This window comes from Artemia franciscana, chromosome 20, assembly GCF_032884065.1.
Source record: "Artemia franciscana chromosome 20, ASM3288406v1, whole genome shotgun sequence".
Taxonomy (NCBI): Eukaryota; Metazoa; Arthropoda; class Branchiopoda; order Anostraca; family Artemiidae; genus Artemia; species Artemia franciscana.
Genome location: NC_088882.1, coordinates 6,575,276 through 6,602,343, shown reverse-complemented (window position 1 = coordinate 6,602,343; position 27,068 = coordinate 6,575,276). Strand labels below are relative to the sequence as shown.

General features: G+C 34.9%; 1 protein-coding gene across 1 annotated transcript; it reads right to left on the bottom strand.

The window, feature by feature from the left end:
- Positions 1–240: 240 nt before the first annotated feature.
- Positions 241–26,041, bottom strand: LOC136040374 (uncharacterized). The gene is made up of 3 exons (XM_065724634.1): positions 24,780–26,041; positions 11,458–12,444; positions 241–1,425 (listed from the first exon to the last, which is right to left on the bottom strand). Exons 1-3 carry the CDS (start codon positions 25,655–25,657, stop codon positions 831–833), a joined length of 2,460 nt encoding a protein of 819 aa, XP_065580706.1. The 5' UTR covers positions 25,658–26,041; the 3' UTR covers positions 241–830.
- Positions 26,042–27,068: the final 1,027 nt, after the last annotated feature.

Sequence of the window (27,068 nt, the reverse complement as noted above, 5' to 3'; positions counted from 1 at the left end):
TTACTCCCCCCCCCTTGTGCAAATATATAGCCATATGTATGATAGATAAGTACAAAGAGTCGAAAAACTGAAGTTTGATCTTTATTTAACTTAAAACGCATCCACGATACCGGTTTTACATTTTGAACCAGCAATTTTTCTCGGCAGCATGGCGTCAGGCCCTCGACGCTTCTTGATTGACATTGGAGAGTTTATTGCTTTACATACTTTAATAAATCTTACTAATTCCTTTTTATATAATTCATTATAAGTATATTTGGAAAACATTCTGGAGAAACATTGTTCAACTATTCTCAGTGGCTATCAAATTACCATCTCTTTACGCGGTTGGACACGGCCTGGCGATTAAAATTAAGTAGGCACACAAATGGCCTGGGTTGCACAGCAATTTATCTCTTATTCTATGCCATTGGCTGGGAGTGCATTGTGTGGCTGGGACCACATTTCTCCTAGATTTCTCCAGGTACACATTTGGAGCTACATCATAGCATCACTTTTTTTAATTATTTCACCCATTTCATATGTTTTATTGTAAGTATTACTTGGACAAATTTCTGGAGAAGCATTTTCGATCTGTTCTGCTATTTCACTGAGCAGCACGTCCTTTTCAGTATAAACAATGGTAACACTTGCTATCGCCCTACTTATTGCTTCTGCAAGGTCAAGGCTTCTATACATTTCCCATCTTTTCGATTCATCTCCTAATATTTGAATAAACTTATGTGTCTCATTCAAGCCTTTGTTTTTCAATTCTTCTATGATAGATACTAGCTTCTCTTCGTCTGAAAATGATTTCGGTTTTATAAACTTAAATGATTATGATTAAATGATTAAATAGTTAAATCTCGAAAATTTCGCCAATAATCTGCCAGACACCGCATGTTTATTGCTTCACATATACTACCTTCTTTAATTATTTCACCCATTTCATATGTTTTATTGTAAGTATTTTTTGGACAAATTTCTGGAGAAGCATTTTCTATCTGTTCTGCTATTTCACTGAGCAACACGTCCCCATCAGTATAAACAATGGTAACACTTGCTATCGCCCTGCTTATTGCTTCTACAAGGTCAAGGCTTCTATACATTTCCCATCTTTTCGATTCATTTTCCAGCATTTGAATAAACTTGTGTGTCTCATTCAAGCCTTTGTTTTTCAATTCTTCTTTGATAGATACTAGCCTGTCTTCGTCTGAAAATGATTTCGGTTTTGGGGTAACACACAGGATTACATGACGAAATTCCATTCCTCTTAGTGAAAACTTTGTGTTTTCCTTTGAATTAAAGTCATTCATTTTAGAGTCAATTTCACGGAAAAAACTTAGAGAATGAGCATCTTCAATTTCTAGGTGATCATAAGAAATTCCTAAAGCACACAGTAGGCTGGCTGCTTCATTTTTGAAATCAATGAATTTTTTTCTAGCCCTAGAACAGAAAAGTTAAGCATAAAGATTTATGTAAACTCTTATGCAACATATATACCATAGTTTCAAATGCGTAGTATTATCCTCTTTTCCAGGCTTCAATTATTCTTCAGTTAAAGTTGTTTAACAGCAAAATGTATTTAAATTTTTCAGATTTCTTTTTTTAAGTAGAAATAAAGCATTGACACATAATTTGACTGTTTAAATATTTTCATCAATTAATTTGAAAAAAAAACTGTTTATCCTTGCCTGAAAGTCGAATTAAATTCGCAAGTAAAACAACTATCAACACGCAAAAACTATTGAAAGGAAAAAAAATAGAAGTTAAGTTTTCACGTAACCCATTTTGTACATAACTACTACTGCTACTACTAACAAATTACCAAAGCACTAAAAAGCCTGTGTTTCTTTATTTTCTTTTTCTTGAGTATGTATTTCTTTTTTTTTATGTATTTTCTTTTTTTAATAGAAATAAAGCATTGACACATAATTTGACGGACTTAATATTTTCATAATTTAATTTGAAAAAAGAAACTGTTTATCCTTACATGAAAGTCGAATTAAATTCGTAAGTAAAACAATCATCAACACGCAAAAACTCTTGAAAGGAAAACAAGAGCTAAGAGCTCATATGGCACTTGTAACGAGGTCAGAAGAACCAAGAGCTCATATGGTATGAGCTCTGGCAAAATTCTAAGAATCAATAGATTGCCTTAAAAAGGAAATCAGAAGCTTAATGCCAGTCGTGATTGAAAATAAGAGCTCTGAGTCACGAGGTCCTTCTAAATATTAAAATTCATTAAGATCCGATCACCCAGTCGTAAGTTAAAAATACCTCAATTTTTCTAATTTTTCCTCTCCCTTCAGCCCTCCAAATGAACGAATCGGGAAAAACGATTTTATCAAGTCAATTTGTTCAGCTCCCTGACACATCTACCAATTTTCGTCGTCCTAGCACGTCCAGAAGCCCCAAACTAGCCAAAGCACTGAAACTCCACCAAAGAGAGCGGATCCAGTCCGGTTACGTCAATCATGTATCTATGACATTTATAAGCGATTTTCAAGATTTATGGTTTCCCCCTCCAACTTTCCCAATGTCCAAAGATCAGGCAAGGATTTGAAATAAGAACTCTGAGTCATGAGATCCATCTACGTATCAAATTTCATTAAGATCCGTTCCCCCGTTCTTAGTTTAAAAATACCTCAATTTTTCTGATTTTTTCAAATTAACAACCCCAAGTTCCCTCAAAGAGAACGGACCCGTACCAATTATTTCAATCTCGTATCTATAACCTGTGCTTATTCTTCCTATTAAGTTTCGTTCCGATCACTCCACGTTTTCCAAGATTTCTGTTTTCCCCCTCCAGCCCTCTATGTCCCCGAATTGAGAATAGAGCATATGAGAAATAAGATTCTTCTATACATTAAGTTTCATTAAGATCCTATCACCCATTCGTAAGATACCTCGATTTCCATGATTTCCAAGAATTCCGGGTTTTCCCCTCTAACTCCCTTCAATGTGACCGGATCTGGTCTACATTTAAAATGAGAGTTTTAAAGAACAAGATCCTTCTAGAAATCAAATTTCACTAAGAACTTATCACCCTTTCGTAAGTTACAAATACATCATTTTTTTCTAATTCTTTCGAATTACTCCCCACCCCAGGCTCCACCAAAGAGAGTGGATCCGGTCCGGTTATGCCAGTCACCTATCTTGGACTTGTGCTTATTCTTTCCACCAAGTTTCATCCTGATCTCTCCGCTTTAATCGTTTTCGAAGATTTCCACCCAACCCCCCCCCCTAATGACAATAGATTTGGTCGGGATTCAAAATAAGAGATCTGAGTTTCGATGTCCTTCTAAATATGAAATTTCACTAAAACACGATAACTCTTTCGTAAGTCAAAAATACCTCCTTTTTTCTAACTTTTTAGAATCAACCCTCCCCGCAACTCCCCCAAAGAGAGCAGATCCGTTCCGGTTATGTCAATCTCTTATCTAGAGCTTGTGCTTATTTTTCCCACCAAGTTTCATCCCGATCCCTCCACTCTAGGCGTTTTCGAAGAGTTTAGGCTTCGTCCCCCCCCCCAACTTCACTTCGCCAGATCCATTCCGAATTTAAGGTAAGAGCTCTGCGATACGATGTCCTTCAAAACATCAAATTTTTTTTAAGATCTGATCACTCCTTCGTAAATTAAAAATACCCTGAGCTCCATCCCAAAAAATGATAGGATGTTATAGGGCACCGTAGCATCGATGAGTTTCAGCAATTCTTATCAACTGAGCGTTTCGCTTTTGAAAAATAATATCTCGAGGTTAAAACTGATCACCAACCATAACGATTGCCATTTTCGATAGTTGGAGCATTGTATCCACGCACATGTTGGCAAGTAGCCGTTTTGTCAGCGGAAATAACAATTTTATGCGTATCAGTAGGCATCAAACCGATTGCTGTTTTGAACAGACGCAATAAATTATTATTTTCATGGAAAAGATGTTGCAATTGGGAAGCGATAGTCTTTTCAACGTTGGGAGAAATTTCAGATCGTGCATTCAATTCAGAATTTCTATCACTGATGAAGTACAGTTGTAATAATTTATGATTCTCGCCTGAGAAAGGTAGAAGGGACCCTGCTTTATGATCAATTTACCCTTTTACTTTGAAAGTAGGCATAAATTGATCTTGTTTTCGATTTGGCCACCAAACGATGTCATTTCAAAACATGAGTTATATTTTCTGATGTGATTGTTTCTTCTACCATTCTCATGTGAGAACAATAAATTTTTACAACTGTGCTTCATCAGTGATAGCAATTCTAAATTGAATGCACGTTGCAAAATTTCTCCCGATGTTGAAAGGACTATCATTTCCCAATTGCAACATCTTTTCCAAGAAAATAATGATTTAGTGCGTCTGTTCAAAACAGCTATCGATTTGATACCTACTGATACGCAATTTTTTTTATGTCCGCTGACAAAACGCCTATTGGCAAACATGTGGGTATATACACTGCTCCAATTATCGACGAAGTGGCAATCGTTATGGTCGGTGATCAGTTTTTACCTCGAAATATTATTCTTCATAAGCGAAGCCCTCAGTTGGTAAGAATTGCTGAAACTCATCGATGCTACGTTACCCTACAATATCCTATTATTTTTTGGGATGGAGCCGACGGCTATCACTTTAATAATAAATTGATAGATCCATCCACTAGCAAACAAACCAATAAGAAATGCAGTGCAATAAATTATTATTCCTATCAACTAGTTATTCGTCACGATGAAGAAAATTATATTTTAAAATGCCGTCAATTATTTCACCAATACATCGTTGATATGTATGCAAAGATTGAATCAGAACGTTTGCTATTTATCCGTCTGAATCAAACCAAGCTTCGCTCTGAACAATACATTCATTTGGGAGATGCTGTTGTAAATGACGGTAATACCACTAACGTTGGAAAATTAACGATTTTATCATCGTCATATGCTGGCAGTCCCCATCATGCTCTTGCGCATCTTCGTCTCTATGGTCGTCCAGATTTATTTACTACATTTACATGTAATCAATCTTGGGACGAGATACAGCTGCTTTTACTTCAAGGACAATCGATGGTTCATAGACTTGACATTACGGCCCGTGTCTTCCAGCAAAAGTTGAAATCACTGATAAACTACATAGTAAAACTTGAAGTGTTTGGGTCAGTGCGATACTGGATGCACTCAGTGGAATGGCAAAAACGAGGATTGCCAGACGCACATATTTTAATCTGGCTAGATGATAAAATTACTTCTAATGAAATCGACGATGTGATTTCCGCAAAAATACCTGATGAAAATTTCGATAAGGGCTTCATTAATTCAGTGCACCTTGTGGTGCACTGAATGAAAAATCACCATGCATGGCCAAAGGAAGGTGCACAAAGCAATGTCCTCAACTTTTAATACCCAACACAATTACCGGCAATGATGGTTACCCACTAAATAGAAGAATATCTACTGAAGATGGCTGTAAAACAGCAATAATAAAGAAGTATAATGGTACCACCATCGAAGTAGATAACCAGTGGGTTGTTACATATTCACCTTTATTATCAAAAACTTTTAATACTCACATAATGTTGAATTCTATAACTCGGAAAAGGCAATCAAACACATATGTAAATACGTCAACATAGGCAGCGACATGGCAGTTTTTGGCTTGCAGTCCGAAATCAGTAATATCGATGAAATCATATAATATCAGGCTGGAAGATACATAAGCAGTAATGAAGCTGTTTGGCAATTTCTTTCATTTCCGATACATGAATGAAGTCAAGCTGTTGTTCACTTAGCAGTACATTTACAGAATGGACAACGTGTTTATTTTTGGAATCCAACGTGCGCCAAAGAGCCCTGAATCCACCGGATACAACGTTAAGTGTTTTCTGTTCGTTATGTCAAAATGATTCTCTTGTAAAAAACTGCTTTATACTGAGGTACCTTCGTATTACACGTGGAATACTAAAAAGAAATAATTTGAACGTCGAAAACCGGGTAATTCAGTCGACGGCCAACCTACCATCTTCGGAAATACTGCGATAGGAAGACTATACCATTCACCCGAATCAGCATGAATGCTTTTTTCTCCGCCTGCTTTTTGTCAATGTACCCGGTCCGACGTCCTTTGAGTATTTGAGAACTGTAAACGGTACTATACATGACACTTACCGTAGTGCATGCAGAGCTCTGAATTTATTGGAGAATGACCAACACTGGGATAACTGTATCAATGACGCGTGCGACCGTCAACTCCAAGTCAAATTCGTGCATTGTTTGGAATCATACTAACATTGTGCTCTCCTTCAGCTCCTACAGAGTTATGGGAGAAATATAAATCGAAAATGGCTGACGATATACTCCATCGAAAACGGTTAGAGACGTCAGATATGACTTTTGATTTTACATCAGAAATTTATAACTACACTTTAGCTATTATTGAAGATTTGTGTGTATGTATGGTAAACAAACCTCTTCTGGATTTGGGAATGCCTTCACCTAATTGTAACGCTGCTGTTTCAACATATGTAGAATTGGATTTTGAAAAAAGTTACAACACGAGTGATCTGTTGTCGTATGTAAAAAATAATATTTCTAGGTTATCGTCTGAGCAAAAAAACATTTATGATAAGATAATGCATTGTGTAGATAACAACGTTGGATAAATCTTCGTTTTGGATGCTCCAGGAGGTACTGGTAAACCGTTTGCGATAAAATTGATTCTGGAATCAATTCGATCAAAACATGACATAGTGTTGGCAATTGCGTCGTCCAGAATTGCCGCAATGTTGTTACCTGGTAGAAGAACTGCTCATTCCGCTTTGAAATTGCCTCTGAATTTGCATTCTACTTAAACTCCCACATGCAATATTTCCAAATCATCTGGGATGGGTAAAGCATTACAGCAATGCAAACTTATTATTCGGGACGAGTTCATAATGGCACACAAAATATCACTTGAAGCTCTGGAGCAAGCAATACGAGATTTGTGAGGAAATTCGAAACCCTTTGGCAGCACATTAATATTGCTTGCGGAAGATTTCAGGCAAACATTACCTATAATACCTAGACCAACCCCTGCGGACGAAATGAATGCTTGCCTGAAAAATTATAATTTATAGGCACATGTAAAGACATCAAAATTATCTATAAATATGCATGTCCGATTGCAAAACGATGACTCTGGTGAAATATTTTCAGATCCATTGCTGTGCAATTGGAAACAGAAAGCTCCCAGCAGACTCAATTTCAGGACGCAACCAACTACCTGCTGAACTCTGTAATCCAGTGACGTCCGAAAATGAATTGGTTTAAAAAGTATTTTCGAATATTCTAACCAATTACAGAAATCATAAATGGCTCAGTAAACGAGCGATATTTGTAGCCAAGAATAAAGACGTCCACGAAATCAACAATATTATTTTGACCAAGAATCGAGACGAGGCAGTCCTTTACAAGTCAGTCGACACAGTTTTGGAACCAAATGAGGCGGTTAATTTCATTAAAGGTATTTAAGACATTTGTTGACGGAAAAATGTTTAATTGTAAAATGACTGAAGAACCTACAATGGCAACTGCCGAGGAAGCTGCTCAAAGAGTCTATGCCAAAAAACTTGCTGCTGATAGAGAAAGTAAGAAAAGAAAGCGTGCCGAGGAATCACAAGAACAGCAAGAAAACAGGCTTACGGCTGATAGAGAAAGCAAGAAAAGAAAGTGTGCCGAGGAATCACAAGAACAGCAAGAAAACAGGCTTGCGGCTAAAGAACGCAAAACCACGCAGTTAGATGAAAATCCACCTGGACAGCGAGAGTCAAAACATATCAAAACTGAAAATGATACCGATGATGATTGGGTTTGGGATTTTGACTTGGATAAGGTCATCAATGCCTACCAGATTTAAGTTAAAAAAAACAAAGGTTCGGCGATATGTACTTCATAGTGACGCTGAAAAATAAAGAACACCGCTACACAGGAAATATAAATGACGACCGCGACACTCAAAGAGAAATTACAGACTTGGACACCGGGACACAAATTACGACCGCGACACAGGGAAACAACAACAACGGGGACGCCGGGGGGCACAGGGGGATATATAAATGACTACAGGAACACAGGGAATGTTCGATTAGCAATCACCATCAACAAAGCTCAAGGGCAATCATTAGAATAATGAGGTAACAGGGACAAAACTACAATGGCGCGTAACTAATATGGCACGTAACGACTTGCGCGCACGGGGGGGGGGCTTGGGGGGGGGGGGCGAAGCACCCCCAACAACTAGGTGTTGGGGTGGCGCGAAACACCACCCCAACAGCTAGTAGGGAATATAAATGACGACCGGGACACTCAAAGAGAAAGCGATCGGGACACAAGGAATGTTCGATTAGCAATCATCATCAACAAAGCACCGGGACACAAATGACGACCGGGACACAGGGAATATAAATGACGACCAGGACACTCAAAGAGAAATTACACGCCGTTACACCGGAACACAAATGACAACCTGGACAAAAATAACGACCAGGACACCGCAAAACAGGGAATATAAATGACGACCGCGACAGTCAAAGAGAAATTACAGACTGGGACACTGGGACACAAATTACGACCGGGACACAGGGAAACAACAACAACGGGGACGCCAGGGGGCACAGGGGGATATATAAATGACGATAGGGACACAGGGAATGTTTTATTAGCAATCACCATCAACAAAGCTCAAGGGCAATCATTAGAATAATGAGGTATAGATCTGAATACAGATTGTTTTTCCCATGGACAATTATATGTTGCATGTTCAAGAGTCGGTAAACCTGATAATCTATTTATATGCACAGACAATGGGACAGCCAAGAATGTTGTACATTCGCAAGTTTTATGTAGTTAAAAATATATATATATATCTATATTCACAGGTGGGACACAGGGACACAACTACAATGGCGCGTAACTAATATGGCGCGTAACGACTTGTGCACACGGGGGGGGGGGGCTTGGGGGGTGGGCGAAGCGCAACCCCAACAGCTATATATATATATATATATATATATATATATATATATATATATATATATATATATATATATATATATATATATATATATATATATATATATATATATATATATATATATATATATAAAGGTAAAAAACTAAAAACTAAAAAAGAAAAAAACTAAAAAAACTAAGAAAAAGGTAAAAACTAGAGAAAAAACTAAAAACAAAAAAAAACAAAAACTAATAAATAACTAAAAAAACTAAAAAAAACTAAAAACTGAAAAAGAAAAAAAACTAAAAAAAGGAAATAAAAACTGAAAAATAAAGGAGAAAAAGAAAACAAAAAAAAATATAAAGGTAAATGTATTCAAGCCGAAGTAGCTGAGTTGGTAAAGCGTTATGTTCCAGGTTCTAGGTGCGAGAGGTTCCAGGTTCGAACCTTGGCTTTAGCATTAATACAATAGAAGAAAAAAACTAAAAAAGAAAAAAACTACAAAAAAAAATCTAAAAAAGAAAAAAAACTAAAAAAAACTAAAAAAAAGGTAAAAAGAAAAAAAACTAAAAACTAATAAAAAAACTAAAAAAACTAAAAACTGAAAAAGAAAAAAAAGAAAAAAAGGAAAAAAACCGAAAAATAAAGGAGAAAAAGAAAACTAAAAAAATAAAATAAAAAAAGTAAAAAACTTAAAAAAGGTAAAAACTACGAAAAAAAAATTAAGAGAAAAAAGAAAAAAAAGACGACTGGGACACTCAAAGAGAAATTACAGACTGGTACACCTAGACACAAATGACGACTGGGACGTCTGTGTCGACTGACGTCATGTTTATCGACTATAAATGACGACTGGGACACAGGGACACAACTACAACGGGGACGCCGGGGGGCAAAGGGGGATATATAAATGACGATGGGGACACAGGGAATGTTTGATTAGTAATCACCATCAACAAAGCTCAAGGGCAATCATTAGAATAATGAGGTATAGATCTGAATACGAATTGTTTTTCCCATGGACAATTATATGTCGCATGTTCAAGAGTCGGTAAACCTGAGAATCTATTTATATGTACAGACAATTGGACAGCGAAGAATGTTTTATATTCGCAAGTTTTACGTAGTTAAAACATATATTTATATATCTATCTATATTCACAGGTGGGACACAGGGACACAACTACAATGGCGCGTAACTAGTAACTAATATGGGGCGTAACGACTTACGCGCGAGGGGAGGGCTTGGGGGGGGGGGGGGTCGAAGCACCCCCAACAGCTAGTATATATATATATATATATATATATATATATATATATATATATATATATATATATATATATATATATATATATATATATATATATATATATATATATATATATATATATATATATATATATATTATATATATATATATATATATATATATATATATATATATATATATATATATATATATATATATATATATATATACACTAAACTTGCATATAAATATATAAAATATTAGTAGTGTGTAAGTCAGATTTAAATTTTCTAGATTAGCCTTGTAAGCATTTTTAACGCTTTTCGTGGGATGATAATCACTATGTCAATATTTTATTTTATATATATGATCATCTCTTTTATTCTGAAATATCATATTTGACATTATTAAGTAGCAGAGTATCAAAATTAAGTGTCTGATTTACTTGACCATCGAATTTTCAATTAATAGGATCAGAGGAAATTTTGTTATCGTTTTCTTACAATGTTACTCATTATTACTTCCAAAAAAATGATTTGCTGAACCACTTCCGAAATTCTTGTTTTTTAACTTTTGTAATTTAAGTAGGACCTACTTCGGGTGTGTTTTCTTTAGTATAGGCAAAGTATAGTGCCCAAACAAGATATATCCTCAGTAGTATTAGTAAGAACTAGTGCCCAAATAAGGTTGTAGAATCAGTACCTGAAGACCCAAAAAATTTGGTGGAATCAATAGCTTGAGACCCAAACAAGGAGGTAGAATTAGTAGCAAGAGACCTTATATAACTTCCTTTGTAATTTATTTTGTTTTAGATTAGACTTATTTCTTGTAATATTATATTGCCTATATTTATGCTCAAATTTTTTTTTTATTTGGAAAATGAAATTATTGCAATATAAAAAAACATACAAAAATTATTTTTGCAAAAGAAATGTATTGTATGTATTTGAAGACTATGGAGTTTATGTTAGTAGGCTAGATTTTTTTTTCTGCAAATAAATCCGTTTCAAAAACCGTTTGAAAGGGCATTAATTACTTATTTGGAATTTTTTGTACCCCAAGTAAGAAAATAGCAACTACTCGAAATTTACAGAAACAAGAATTTAAGCTTGAAAACACTGTTAGAAAGCAAGACTTGTTACAAAATTATTGATGCATCCCTTGACCATTATGATTTATGTAAAATTATTTTTCTTTCTTGTAGAACCTCAAAGGTTAAATTAGCATAATAGTTATTATATTTGCTTACCTATTCATATCCATTCTCAGTTCATCCTTTACCATGTTCATCCATGATTCAGTTTTGATGACTGCTATTTCATCTCTCTTAATTTCCTCTTTGTCAAATTTTTTAAGTAATTCATGTACTTTAACTTCCATGGCCCTGCAGTCTCTTACACTTACAAAATGTGGTTTTTCTCCAACAATTCTAGTTCCTGGACTAAATCCTGGACTGAAACCACGGCTTCTAGCATGAAGTTGATTTAAAAGGGTGTGTATGTTGCCTGTATATCTCAGACTATCAGTAAGATGTACTCGGTGATATATGCTGGGCCAATACTGATAGGCCCGCATTTCTTTAGGTCTAAACTGATTCATAAGTGCACATATGTTATTATACGAGGTATACCAGCAGAAATTGGACTGGCGGAGTATGTAGAGCATTCCTGTTGCTCCAGCCTCGCCATAAAATGGTGAAAAATAGTCCCAATTTACATCATCAAAAAATATTTTAAATCTTTTTCTGGTATCATATTGACGAACTTCAAAAATTTCTTCTGTATCAATATCCTGACAATTCTTGCCACCAAGAAATATTATGAATTTTTGAATTTCTTTCATATTGTCTATCCGTCCCATTTGGTTCTCGACGAGTCGCTGAAACATTTCTTTAATGAATCGTATTGTCCTCTCGTTTCTATGATAAACTATGATTAATTCTTTTTCCTTGTGATTTTGTTCTCTGTGTAACTGCCATAGCTCAATGAACACACGGACCATTTTTAATATCAAACAGTAAGTTTTACCAGTCCCTGGCATACCTGTGATTTCCAAAAAGGGATGATCACACTCCACAATCAATTTCTGCATGGGGGTTAAGAATATTCCATCTATCTCTGTCTTACTAACTCTATACTCTTTATTTAAACACTTCTCGAGCTCTCTCCAAATATTCCATTGGCATGCTTGGTATTCTATGGGTGTGCTTAAGGAACTAAGATATGAGCCGTAACACCTGGAAATTAATACTGAAATGATTAAGTAAAATTAAAAGGAAACATCGTGAATTCAAGATATATAATTATGAAGCTTCTCGGTGAAGTATTCAGTCCTCGGCCAAACATGAAATTCTGACTAAAAAAAAGAACAAACACAAAAATTGACATTTTGTCCATTCATAGTTAGCTGCTTACAGCAATTGATAACGTCATGTAACGTAACGTGACGTAATACATCACGTATTTTATCACGTAATTTAGATATCAATAGATATGTCAAAAAATCAGCGTATGACACTGATTCCATATACACATTATATATCAAGTTTAGTGTTCCTCATCAAAAATTGCGAGCCTGACAAAAAGTGGCTAACCGTAAATAAAGGGAGGAGGGCAACACCTTCATGTACGCAATTTTTTCTTCTCGTTTTGAGCTTTAATATTCCTCCTTGCTGTCAGTTGAATAATAATTATTCCCTTCAAAATTTTTATATTTAATAGAATTAATGTTTTTTTATTTAATAGATTTATTTAATAGAATTTAATAAAATTAATGTTTTTCTATATTTAAGCATAGACAGTACTATAGCGCTGCTTAAGTAAAGATAAGTGTGGGCACAATGCATATTCTTTGTTAGCCGGAGTTTACCCCCCCCCCCCAGAAAATTCTCTCCGTGGAAACTTCCCCCAGAAAACACCCCCCCCCCCACCCCTGGGAAAATATCCTTCTCTGTGGAAAACACCACCCCCCAAAAAATACCCTCTGGAAAATGTCCCCGGGTAATCTATCCGGTACTTTAGATACAGATTTGAGCTATATATTTGCACATTAGGTGGTGGGGGTGTAAATTGTGCATGCAAATTTTGTTCGGTAAGACTATTCAGAATGTCACGAACTAAGAATTATTTTCTGACTTCAAACTGTCCAAATACTTTTCTCTCACCCCTCCCTTATGTGCAAATATTTAGCCCAAATTATATATTTCCCATCTATTCTGTCACTTATCTTTGTCTTATCTCACGCTAAGCTGAAAGAAACTAACGAAGAAACTGGCTTGGTCTCGAGTTTTACAAACCGTAAATCGCTTTACAAAGAGTGAGTGGCGTATTATACACAAGTACCAAAATCCCTTCCCCCTAGGGGAAATAAAAAAAACTCAAATAAAACTCTCAAATTTGGAAAGCCTAATTTTCCATAGGGGCATTTTCTGGGTGGGGGGGTATTTTCCGTGGGGGAGCATTTTCCATGGGAAGATATTTTCTGGGGAAGGCATTTGCCAGGGGGATATTTTATGTGGGATTTCTCCACGGGGGGTGTACTGCTCAGGGGGGGGGGTATTCTCTGGGAGGTATTTTCCACGGGTTGGGTAGGGGTTACTTTCTGAGGGGTATTTTCTGCAGTGGTTTTTTTTTTTTGGGGGGGGGGGTACTTTCTGAGTGGTATTTTCTGTGGTGGGTATTTTTTTTTGGGGGGGGGGGGTTAATGCCGGGGGGTGAGTAAACACCTTGAACCATATTTTTTAGAGCAGGGCACTTCGTATTGAAGGCGTTGTCCTAAAAACTTCAAAAAGAGCTAATTCGATTGGGAATTGAGAGGGATAGGGCCCTTTTTAACAGTCAAAAGTATTTGGATGCTAACTAGCCCCTCCCCCCCATGCGCTAATCATTTCCCCAATCACATCCAATCAAATTTTAAGATACTCTGGTTAAGTCGAGTTCCAGAGCTTGGACAAAAAAAAATAGAGGAGAATTTGTAGGATGCTTTTCAAATAATTTGTCTATGATTTATCTGCTACACTCATCTGACAGAATTTATTTTAATATGTAAACTGTGCGGAAAATATGACTCAATTCCGCTGTCAATGGCTATAATGAAAGAAATATTGACATTGCTAGGAAAGTTCTGCGAATGAAGAATGACAGGCTGCAAAAGATCGTCCTTGTCAGCCTAAAATCTGAGGCCAGGCAAAAGGCTTGTCCTCTCCAAATAGGGTGGGAGGATATAACAAGGGAAAATGCATGGCAGCCTGGTTCTGCAATCGATTTTTTTAGGTGCTAGTAGTGTTGCTGGTAAATATTACCAATCAGGGGAAAAGCCTTAATAAATGACCATGTAATCAGGAAAAAAAAACATAGAGTAAGGAGCCAAATGTAATCACCTTATAAGTAGCCTAGTATATCAGTAAGGCTTTTTATAACGTCCATAGCCACTATTCTCTTCTTCTTTATTAGTTTAATCGTTGAGTAACTTCTGGCTGGCGTTTTACTAGAAACAGGTTTTCTAAGGAAATTTTACGTCCTTTTGTTGTGTTTGCATGGATGCCAGAAAGGTATTGAGAGATTTAAGTCTACTGCTATAAATCAATCGGTACAGCCTTCACAAAGGGGCAGTTTTGCAAATGTACTTTTATTTCATATGCTTTACTTTCTAGTCCAACTCCTGGTATTTCACTTTTCAGAGATATATATTCCACTTGTATAAAATTTGATTTCTGTGAATTAAGTTGTTACTACCCGGGGCTGATCCCGGGGGCTACCCGGGGCACAATTGTAATTACAAGTCATAATTTTTGTGGGTGACAATTGTTAAACTTTCCGTGATTGACTGATTAATTAAGAGATATTGCCAACAAGAATCGTGTGCAACTTCGTATTAATTAAAAATTTGACTATATTTTTGAAGAGAGATAATGCATTACAAGAAAGAAAACATCCTGTGTATGGATTGTGATATACCACCTTATCTAAACTATATCCTGTAACTATATCTATGTCCCTGAACCCATATTGTTTTCACTGGTCTTTGTATTTTCGGTCAGACATGATTTCAAATTATTCCAAAGGGCAATTCCAAAGGGCAATGTTTTAATTGAAACTTGTCGTTGTTTCCAACGACTAAGAGGCTAGTTTAGCCAATATGTCTTGATGATTGGCATCATCAAATGTGCCAGAACCTGATTCTACACTTCTTTGAAGTGTAAATTCCATGAGAGCGAGGATTTTTTTTTAGATTTAATCATGCTTAACACGATTAAGCTCCACAAATCTCGTGGATTCTTTCTTCTTTAAAATCTCAAACTAAGACGCTGGTTTTACAGACAATAGCTTTCATTGGTTTGAAAAAGTTTATGATTAGCATTTGAACTAAGCTAAGCCGATCGTATAGTTGTGGATTCATAAGCCAACGGTTATCTTCAGTGGAGAAGTAAAAACGAAGAAGGAAGAGAAGATAAACAAGTTTTGTGATTTTGAAGTCGGTTTTATATATTTTATGTTTTTATGCTCCGACCAATGACGTGTTGGTGGTAACTTTTCTTAAGAGGGAGGTGCTGGGACCTTTGGCCCTTTTTATCAGATAAATACCGTCTTGCACGATGGCTTCATCTTAAAATTAAGATAGATGCATAGATGATTCACTATCTATCAACAAGTCAAAATGACATGATTTTGTATACATTCTTCAAGAAGGCTTATGCCGGCAGTGCCTCTCGCTCACACTATCTGTCTTGGCTTTTTCTTCACTTAGCCTTGATGGATTGATTTTACACTTAGAAATTAAGAAATATTGTACTTGGTCATTTTACAGTTTCCCCACTCAATTATTTAAGGTTTGTGAATAAGGAAATTGTAGTATTGGAAATATAGTTATCGCAAAACATATTTTTATCTTTAAGGATCTTTTAAAAATTGCGGGTAGCAAAAATATATTTTTAGAAAATTTAATAAACCATATATATATGGTTTATTACCATACTAATACTAATTGACTTCATTATAAGTATATAAGGCTTTGTATATGACGTCATTATAAGTATATAAGGCTTGCGTTTCAAAGAGAATATTTAGTGTAAATACTACAATGGCAGAAGAAACAGCCGAGGAATCAAATCGTGCGAGAAATTTTAGTATAAATCCTACAATGGCAGAAGAAATAGCCGAGGAAGGGGCTCAAAGAGATAATACCAAAAGGTTTGCGGCTAAAAGAGAAAGTAAGAAAAGAAAGCGTGCCGAGGAATCACAAGAACAACGTGAAAACAGGCTTGCGGCTCAAAGAGAAATTACCAAAAAAACGTGCCGAGGAATCACAAGAGTAACGTGAAAACAGGCTTGCGGCTCAAAGAGAAATTACCAAAAGAAAACGTGCCGAGGAATCACAAGAGCAACTTGAAAACAGGCTTGCGGCTCAAAGAGAAATTACCGAAAAAAATCATGCCAAGGAATCACAAGAACAAATTGAAAATAGGCTTGCGGCTCAAAGAGATAATGCCAATAGAAAGTGTGCCGAGGAATCACACGAATGATCACATAGCAAGGCTTTTGGGGTTGACACAACCCCCAGAGTCTGCGGACAAGGGTTGTTAGCTATGCCCCGATGCATATAAAGTTCTTTTGAAAAGAGTGATTGTTTGAACTTTAGAGGAGGCTCATTTTTTGGAAATGTATGTTCTAGTTCTCCTTTAAGTGCCAAAAGTGGTGATGGGCAACCCCCTTCCTGACGTTCTCTTACCTCCAAACTTGTACAATCTAAATTGTGAGATCGCAAATTGTTTTCAAAATAGTTGAAAAACAATGTTTTCAGGGTTGACGTAACTCCCTATAGCCCAAGGTCAAGGGTTGTAAGATACGCCCTGGGGCATATAAGGTTTTTATGGAACGGGTGCTCGTATAAACTTTGGATTAGATGGGGCTCTTACGATTAGATAGCAAAAGTTCGATTGCCCTTTTCAAGAGTCAAAAGGGAATGGAGGAAAGCCATCCCCCCCTCCAAATCAATCATTCTCCAAAATGATTCTCCAAAATAATTTCCAAAAAGACGAGGGGAATTTAGGCGAGCTTTTCATAGAATAGCAAGTAGAGTGTTGAACTAAATCAAAACATGTTATGTATATGGTTTGTCGAAAGGGCGTAACGCAGTAATGTCTGGGTATACTGACTTAGAACTTTCAGGCAATAATAAGGGAGGTGATCAAAAAGGCAATATTTTCTTGTTACCACTACTACTACAACTACCAAAACTACTACTACTACCACTATTGCAACCACACTACTATATTTACAGTGCTAAGCTGAAATTTGAGCTAAATCAAAAGACGACATGCACATGTACATTGTCAAAAGAGCACATCTCAAAAATTGATTTGGGTATTAAGTTTGAACTTTCAGAGAATACTTAAAGGGAAAGATTTTCTGACCAAAATGCAATATGTACACGCTACTGCTAATGCTATGCTGTATTTTCTACTACTACTACTACTACTACTACTACTACTACTGCTACTTCAACCATTACTTCTATTGCAATTACTTGTAAGGCTAAGAGCATTGAGACGAAGGTTTCATGCGGCATATTAAGAAACTGGTTATGAAAAGGACATATCGGTAATGTTGTATTAAGTTGAAACTTTCAGAACTTTATGAGAAGAATGTTCAACTGACCAAAAGTCATTACATTATTACTACTGCTACTACTAGGACTACTGCTAATACAATTAATTACTGCTACTAGTAGCACCAATTTTACTACTGTGACCACTATTAGAATTATGGCTAAGGGTACGAATGCAAAATTTTCTTCTTCTTTTTGGGAGGGGGGTGATGGAAGTGAATTTAATCACAACACATCCTCTCTATGTAGGTTTTGAATACGACGGAACATATAAATATAGGAATAGTTGTTTGTGTGATGTTGAAACTAACCCGGTTTAAAATGGGGGATGTTAAACTAAACGAAATGAAATATTTGCATCCTAGTGCTACTGCTTTTGCTTATACTACGTTTGATACTACTATTATTACTGCTTCTACTACTGCTAATTCAACTAGAGCTAAGGTTGCTACTGTTAGTTGTACTGCTACTACTATTACTGCTGCTATTAATAATAAGAGTAATAAGGGAAAAATAGGAATGTACTGAAACTGTATGCAACTAAATCGAAAGCAGTGATTCTATAGTAGACGGTGATCTTAAATCCTAAGTTTTGCACAAAGGCTTGCCTATATACTAAAATTACACCCTAATTTGGGCACTAAAGCTTGCCTATACCACATACTCTACACCTGAGGCTTATCCTACTGAAATGTCAGATAAAACTACAGGTACATCTCTTTTGCATACTTCCAAGAGAATTTCATTTACAAATAGCCATGAGGCCCTAGCAGCCAGCCATAGCAACCCGACCAGATATAAGGCTGGATTTTCTACGTATTTCATAGTAGTAAGAAAGTAGAATTAAGAGAGATAACAGTTTGAATATACTCTTTATCATCAAATTTCATTTGAAAAGATATACTAGCAAAAATGAGTGGTTTGTTACTACGAGAAGTTGATAGTAGAGCTGGTAACAGCAGCAATGATGCAAACACAAGAGTACCAAACATAGCAGGACAAATTGCAAGAGGATCTGGACTTAGCCTTTAATGGGATGATATGTATATATTATATATGATATCATTGAGCAATTTCAAATTAGAATAGCAGTTATATTTTGCAGCAAAACTAAATCTAATACTTATGCATAAACTTCAAGCTGCTTTAAATGCAGTAGTGAAATGTATTGAATACATCAAGTTGAATCAATAACTGAAAAATGATTAGACATAACTGTAATTATGTAACAAAAAATTTCTAAATCGATTTTTTTTTCTTGTTAGATATTTTTAGTAGGTTACTGTTCCTCTATGAATATTCCTGTAGTAGAAATAAACTTAGTTAGTCTGTAGTCAGCTGTGAGAGTGCTAGGATTTAAAATCGAATAGACTTGAGAAAAAACATGTAGAATCTTGTGATTGTGGAAAAATGTATGATTCTAGATGATGATTTTCTAGAGTTATCTCTTCAAAGCAAAATATTTTCTCAGAGAATGCTTATGACGGAGAAATGATTCTCCGTCTTTGATTTATTTTATAATACTTTTACGTCGTGGCCCAAACACATTTACTCAATTTATTGACATACTAATCGAAACAAAAACAGAATGCTATTGTGGATTTTCTGTTGAAGACTACCTTAGAAATTCAATGATGTACTTAGGCTCTATCCAAATGATTTTTCAACAGAATAACGAATAAATTGATAATGTAGAAGATTTTTTTCAAATAGATTCTGTAGAATTGTGATATCACTCGATTACTTCTCCCTCTCTCTCTCTCTCTCTCTAGATCTAGAAAATAAGACTCTCTTTTCTGATAAATTCCATGTGTTTTATTTACTGGCTGAGTAACAAAAATATGATAAATGTACTTTTGAGTAGAACAAAATCAGCTAGATAATAAATTCCGAATGTTTTAGTTACCGACTTGCTATCAAAAAAATTATTAAAAGCGCTTTTGAGTAAAATAAACTCAACTAGTTCGTAAATTATAAGTGTTTTAGCTACCGACTGAGTGTCAACAAATTTAATAAAAGAATTTTTGAGCACAATAAACTCGGCTAGTTGGTAAATTTCGAGTGTTTTAGATGCTGACTGAGTAACAAAAATCTAATGAAAGCACTTTTGAGTACAACAAACTCAGCTAGTTGATAAATAAGAGTGTTTTGGTTGCTGTTTGAGCACCAAGAAACTTAGTGAAATCAATTTTGAGTGCAACAAGCTCAGATAGTTGAAATATTCCGGGTATTTTAGTTAACAAGTGGGGTTAAAAAATTTAGTAATAGCACTTGTGAGTGCAGGAAACCCAGCTATTTGGTAAATTTCGAGTGTTTTAGTTGCTGACTGTGTCACAAAAAATTCAATAAAAGTACATAAGAGTACTGCAAACGCAGCTAATTGATAAATTTCATTGATGGTTGAGCAGCAAAAATTTCATAAAAGTAATTTTGTGTACAATAAACTCAGCTAGTTCTAAAATTCCAAGTGTTTACCTGCTGGTAAACAGTAGGTAAACTATTTGTTCTACTCAAAATTGCTTGCTCAAAAGTGCTTTCATCAAATTTCTGTTGCTAAATCAGCAACTAGAACATTCGGAATATTGCAGGCTGAGTACGAAAAATTTAATAAAAGAATTTAATGAAAACAATTTTCAGTACAACGAACATAACTAGTTGGAAAATTCCAACTAGTTTAGTTTTTTAGCTGCTGATTCAATATTCAACATTTAATAAAAGTAGTTTTGAGTACAACATCACAGCTAGTTGAAAAATTCCGTGTGTTCTGCCATCTGTTCATTTACAGTCATATATGACCTTATTTTCTGACTTCCCACAAGTTCTGCCATTTATTCCACTAATGCTATAAATGGTGGCACAACTAATTTTTTGTCTAGGTTAAATTATGTTAAAGAATTTTGGGATAGGTTCGTTTGGGTTCAGTAAGTGTGCAGGGATGCTGCCATCTATAAATATAGTCGAATAAATGGCAGCACTCGGGGTAGTACAAAATAGTGCTATGCATTGCTGTAAATGAGCAGATGGCGGCACACACGGAATCTATCAACTAGTCGAGTTGTTGGACTCAAAAGTACTTTCGCTAAATTATTAATATTTAGTCATCAGCTAGAAAACTCAGAGTTTTCCAACTTTTATTAAAAGTTAGAAAATTAACTTTATTAAATAAGTACTTTTATTAAGTTTTTTGTACTTAGGCCATAACTTAAACGCTCGGAATTTGTCAAGTAGCTGAGATTGTTGCGCTTAAAAGCGCTTTCATCAAATTTTCAACTAGTTGAGTTGTTGTACTCAAAAGTTTTTGTTAAACTGTTGATATTCAATCACCAGCTAAAACACTTGAAATTTTTCTAATGGTTGAGCTTGTTGTACTGAAAACTGTTTTCATTAAATTTTGTGTACTCAGTCAGCAACTGAAACACTCGGAATTTACCAACTAGCTGAGTTTGTTGTCTTTCCCCATGACAAATTCCTCCATGGAAAGTTCCCCCCGCATAACCCCGTCTCCTCAACCCCTCCCCCAGCCAAAAACTCCCCCTGAAAGTGTCTGTGCGCTTCCCAATAACTATTACTATACGTAAACACTGGTTAAGACTTGTAACTTGCAGCCCATCCCACTGGGACTGTGGGGGAGTAAGTCGTCCCCAAAGACATAGTTATTAGGTTTTTTGACTATGTTGAATAAAACGGCTATCTTGGAATTTTGATCTGGTGACTTTGGGGAAAATATGAGCGTGGGAGGGGGCTAGGTGCCCTCAGATTTTTTTGGTCACTTAAAAAGGGTACTAGAACTTTCAATTTTTCGTTAGAATGAGCCCTCTCACGACATTCTAGGACCACTGGGTTGATACGATCACCTCTGGGGAAAAAAACAAAATAACAAACAAATAAACACGTGTCCGTGATCTGTCTTGAGGCAAAAAATGCAAAATTCCACATTTTTGTAGATATGAGCTTGAAACTTCTCCTGTAGGATTCTTTAATACGCTGAATCTGACGGTATGATTTTTGTTAAGATTCTATGACTTTTAAGGGGTGTTTCCCCTTATTTTCTAAAATTAAGCAAATTTTCTCAGGCTCGTAACTTTTGATGGGTGAGACTAAACTTAATGGAATTTATATATTTAAAATTATAAGTAAGATGTAATTCTTTTGATGTAACTGTTGTTATAAAAGTTCCGTTTTTTAGAGTTTTGGTTACTATTGAGCCGGGTCGCTCCTTACTACAGATCGTTACCAAGAACTGTTTGATCTGTTAGAGTCTGTTGCTTTGCTTTGAAGGAATTGGAAAGGAATTGTAAACTACTTACTATAAAATGATATAGGAATGTATGAGTATACGGAATGGACAATAATATTTCAATTTTAGTTAATAATATTTAGAAGCAAAGGATGAGCTGAACGATAATCTATATATCATTTTATCTGATACCTCTGTGTGAAAGATGTCGAGTTAATCAAACCGTAAGCTTCACTACTTGTTTTTTTTTTTAGAAAGACCTAGCCTTGAGCAACACCAAGCATATCGGAAAAATATCCCCCCAAAACAGAAATAGAGGCAGCAGAAGCGTGAGTACATGTATAATGTCTCCATCCAATCGCCAAAGGGCTAACAGATGTCTTATGTGTAGTATCTTAAGTAGTTACGTTTGATTTATCAGGAAATGTTGATAACATAAAAGGATGAACTTGTGCCCTCTACTGCAGCTTGAAAGGTTTTTTGTGTAAATACAGTCAACAATTTAATTGGTTGGGATACATAGACACGAAGTACTGAATTGTGGGCAGGCACTTCATTAAGGAGGGATTTCTTGACCAACGCGAAAAATTTGTGAAAATAAGATGTAACAACCAGAACACACTAAGCAAAGGGCTAAAAAAAAGTGTAGAATTTTCACACTATTTTAAAAGTGCCAAAAAATAATGTTATGGCTCCAAAAACTGGTGGTGTATACCAGCAAGTTAAATAAAACAAGAATAGGATTCTATTGAAAATAAAGATTTTTTAAATAAAGTTATTAGATATGATATGGGCACTTGTCTCTCAGGGTTTCCTTCAAGACGAGATCAAGAGGACTCCCCATTCCAAAACTAGGGGTAATATCTTGGAAACATGTTGACGCTTCTCAAAGTGTGACCGGAATTTTGTTGTGTACTTTGGAAAATATTTGAATTATTGCAGTCCAGATATCTAAAATGAGATCATCAACATGTCAGCTTGCCTAATATGAAATTCAATTGTGAACGTAACTGCAGATCTTAGGAAGGCATCGCAGTTTGTTTGAGGGTAGGAACAAAAGTATAAAGAAGTGTCACTTCAACAACTTTTATTAAATTGCTTGATAACTTTTGAAAAAAAAAATCAGCATTGTAGTCGCAGTTGTGTCTGCAACTTCGTTTGAATTGACTGTTTTCATCAGCCAATCTAGATTCCTCTTTTTTCAAAAAAATATTTCAAATCACTTTAACAACTTTTATTAAATTGCTTGATAACTTCCAAAACTTTTCAACTTCGTGTGTATTGACTGTTTTCATCAGCCAATCTAGATTCCTCTTTTTTCAAAAAAAAATTCAAATCATTTTAACAACTATTATTAAATTGTTTGATAACTTCCAAAGCATGTCAACTTCAAAAGATATGTGATAAATCCTGAACAGGATTACTAAAATTTGACACCATATTGTGACTTTCTGACAGCTAGTTGGCTGCCCAGGCCTGCCGCCCCCCCCCTCCTATCTTATAAATCCTAAGTTACACTTATGCTTACATAATTTAAATTAGTATTACAAACTTTTGTTAACCTATAACTGACTCCTGAGCTAGAGCTAGACTCTTCTTTTTTCAAAATCATTTTTAACTTTATTTAATAATTGGAATAGCCAATTTGGAATACTCCTCTTGGAATAGCCTCTCGGAATAATCCTCCTGGAAAGCAAATTCTTAGGTATCCATTCTGTTTCCCCGGGCTTCGATTTGTTTTTAGAAATATGATAAATTAGTGAAACAAATTGGAATCGTAGTTGCAGTTGTGTCTGGTCAAAAAATCTTTAATACGCTAAATAACACACTTTCTTGTTCCTTATAAGCTGATACTATATTTTACGATGTTTCATAATCCTTTTTCTTTGGATAATCTTTTAATTTATTAGCCATTACGGTAAAATTATAGCTGTTCATATAACAGGCTTACCAATAAAGTAAACATTTTACTTGATGCCTTTTTTTATCCTCTTTATGAATATGATAATCGCGTCTACCAATTTAAATTCAAATTTAAGCACTTTTTAACCTAGCATAACCTAACCTAAACTAACCTTATTATAAATAATTTTAGCACTGAGAAAATGTAGCATTATTTTTCAAAATTGATGGAAAAGATGACGCTGAGAAAACGTAGCATTATTTTGTAGAAAACGAGCGAAAAGCCATAATTGAATAAAATTCGTCATTTTTAAGAACTCAAAAAATGCTTAAATCTCAATTTAATGTAGAAGTGATTATTATATTCATAAAGAGCATAAAAAAAGCATCGAGTGGTATCTTCACTTTATAGGAAAGCCAGTTATATGAACTGCTATAATTTTACCGCCTTCGCATCTAAAATAATTGCTGATGATTTTGACACAAGAAAAAAATCACACGCTTCTTTTTTTCTGTTTGTTTGTACAAGAAGCAACGTACTGAAAACAAAATACAGTTGGAATGTTTTCATATTTTCAAATTTAATAAATAACAAACTGTTAAAAAACTATAAGAAATAAATGTTAGCATATGTCTATTAAACTGACCATCCATGAGCAGTGTTTTAAGCTGTTTATTTTTTTTTTTTTTTTTTTTTTAAAGAAACATTGTATCAACCCTTTCAAGAATCTAAGCAATAGTTGGTTACCTATGCTTGTAATTTTCCGAACAGAAGTTGAAACTATCCTTTAATTGATTTAAAAAGACAAAAGTAAAAGCTTACTAACCAGGCTAAGATAGTTCTCAGTGTGTATTGGTTGTTTTCATCAGCCAATCTAGACTCCTTATTTTTTAAAATCATTTTCTTAACTTTATTCAATAATTGGAATAGCCAATTAGAATACTCTTCTTGGAATAGCCTCTTGGGATAATCCTCTTGGAAAAGCACATTCTTGGGTATCCATTCTGTTTCCTTGGGTATTTGGCTTCGCTTTGTGTTTGGAAATACGATAAAGGAGTGAAATAAATCCACATTGTAGTTGCAGTTGTGTCTGGTCAAAAAAACTTTAATATCCCGAATAACACGATTTTCTTGCTTCTTATAATCTGATAGTTTCTTTTTCAATGTTTCATAATTTTCTTTCGTTGGGTTGTCTTTTAGTTTAAAAGCCTTCACTTCTACAATAATTACTGACGATTTTGATATGAATAAAAAATCACCTAGCTCTTTTTTTTTCATTGTAGGACTGTAAAACATATACGCATGTAGCTTCGACTTTTTCAGCTCCTCATAAACTCTATATTCAGCCTTAAAACCATGCTCTTCCTGGTGTCCAATTTTAGTAATAACCTCAGGGAAGACAAACAGGTTTTCAATGTCAAGGACAGAATTCTGATTCGTGATTAGTTCAAACAACTTCTTTTCTGAAGCCTGTAAAAACGGTCTGGCTTTACATTCTCCTGGGAGTTTAATTTTTTGACAGCATGAACATTCCTTTAAAGGTCTGCTGGAATGGATTCTTCTTGCATGAAATATGAAAAGAAACTTCATAGTGATAAAATATACAAAATAAAACATTTGTACTGCAATATTAATGCAAAGCACAAGAGAGTTTTTCACAATAGCCACACTTGCAAAAATAAACACAAAAAGATTAACTTCCATTGTAAAATTGGTTTCAGGGAAGTAAAATCACTTTTTTTTTCTTTTTTGTTCACTGGATGTTCTGTTTATCAGTAATGTCATTTACTTTCTTTTTCATAAATTGACTCCTTCCTAAAACATTTGATAAGGGACTGGTTCTAGCTCCTGGAACACATGTCCAGTGTTGCCATTAAATGCAAAACAAAATACCCATTTTCTCTAAGAAAAACCACCAAAAGACAAATAAGCAGGATAACACTTTTGCATAACGAATACATCCACATTTATCAAGTTAAGCAACTAGGATGGTGGTATTTACGTCTTGTAACTATGGAAAGATGCGCTTTATCAAATGCTATTACAATTGCCCGTCTTATATAAGCCTCACTCACTAAGGTTCACAGGAATAAAAGTATATATTCACTTGAAAATCCCTGTTGTCATCCATATCCTAACATCTACATGAGTGTAACATAAAACATCTAAATAATCTGAAGGCTGCTGAGCAAAAATGTTTCAATCTTTGAAGCATTTCAATCAATGAGGTCAATCTTTTAATTTTTGTTGTTGTTAGTTTTTACATTGACTTTCCATGTTTGCTTTAGTTTTTTTCTTTGTCTTTTTTGGCAATTTCCTTGAATATATTTATGCTCGCACTGAAGAAAAGAGGCGGTTGTCGTCTCAAAATGTTTGTTTTGTGTGTTTTTTTAGTATTTTCATTTGGCCTTAAAAATTAAAAATAAAAATTCAAGGACGATTATCTACCCTTTTTTCCGAAGTTTCAAGGGCGAAGTCAGAAATATTTGTGAGGCTTTCCAGGGGATCCATTTTTAGCCATATTTTTTTTCTTTTATTTTATGTGCCACGGAGTGGATGTTCAAGGACAATTTTCAAACCTTTTTTTTCCGAAGTTTACAGAGCAAAAGTCCGAAACATTGGTGATATTGTCCAGTAGATTCATTTTTTAAGACAAAGAAAAACCAAAAGTAAACGAGGAAAGGCAATTTGAAAAAAAAAACGACACCAATAAAAACCAAAAATTTGAAGATTGGAAAAATTCAATAGAAGCCAAAAATTGAAGAATTAAAACCAAGTACCTAACATCTATTATTTGATTTTAACTGTTCAAATTTTGGCTTTTGTTGAATTTTGTCAATCTTTTAATTTGTTTGTTGTTTTTTCTACATTGACTTCCCGCGTTTGCTTTAGTTTGTTTCTTTGTCTTTTTTGGCAATTTCCTTGAATATATTTATGTTCGCACTCAAGAAAAGAGGCGGTTGTCGTCTCAAAATAAATGTTTTGTGTGTTTTTTCTAGCATTTTAATTTGGCCTTAAAAATCCCAATTTTGATCGTTTCTTTCGTTATATTATGGCACGCCAATGTGGTTTAAAAAATTATCGTCTACATCTAATTCTGTTTAGTAATGTGTAA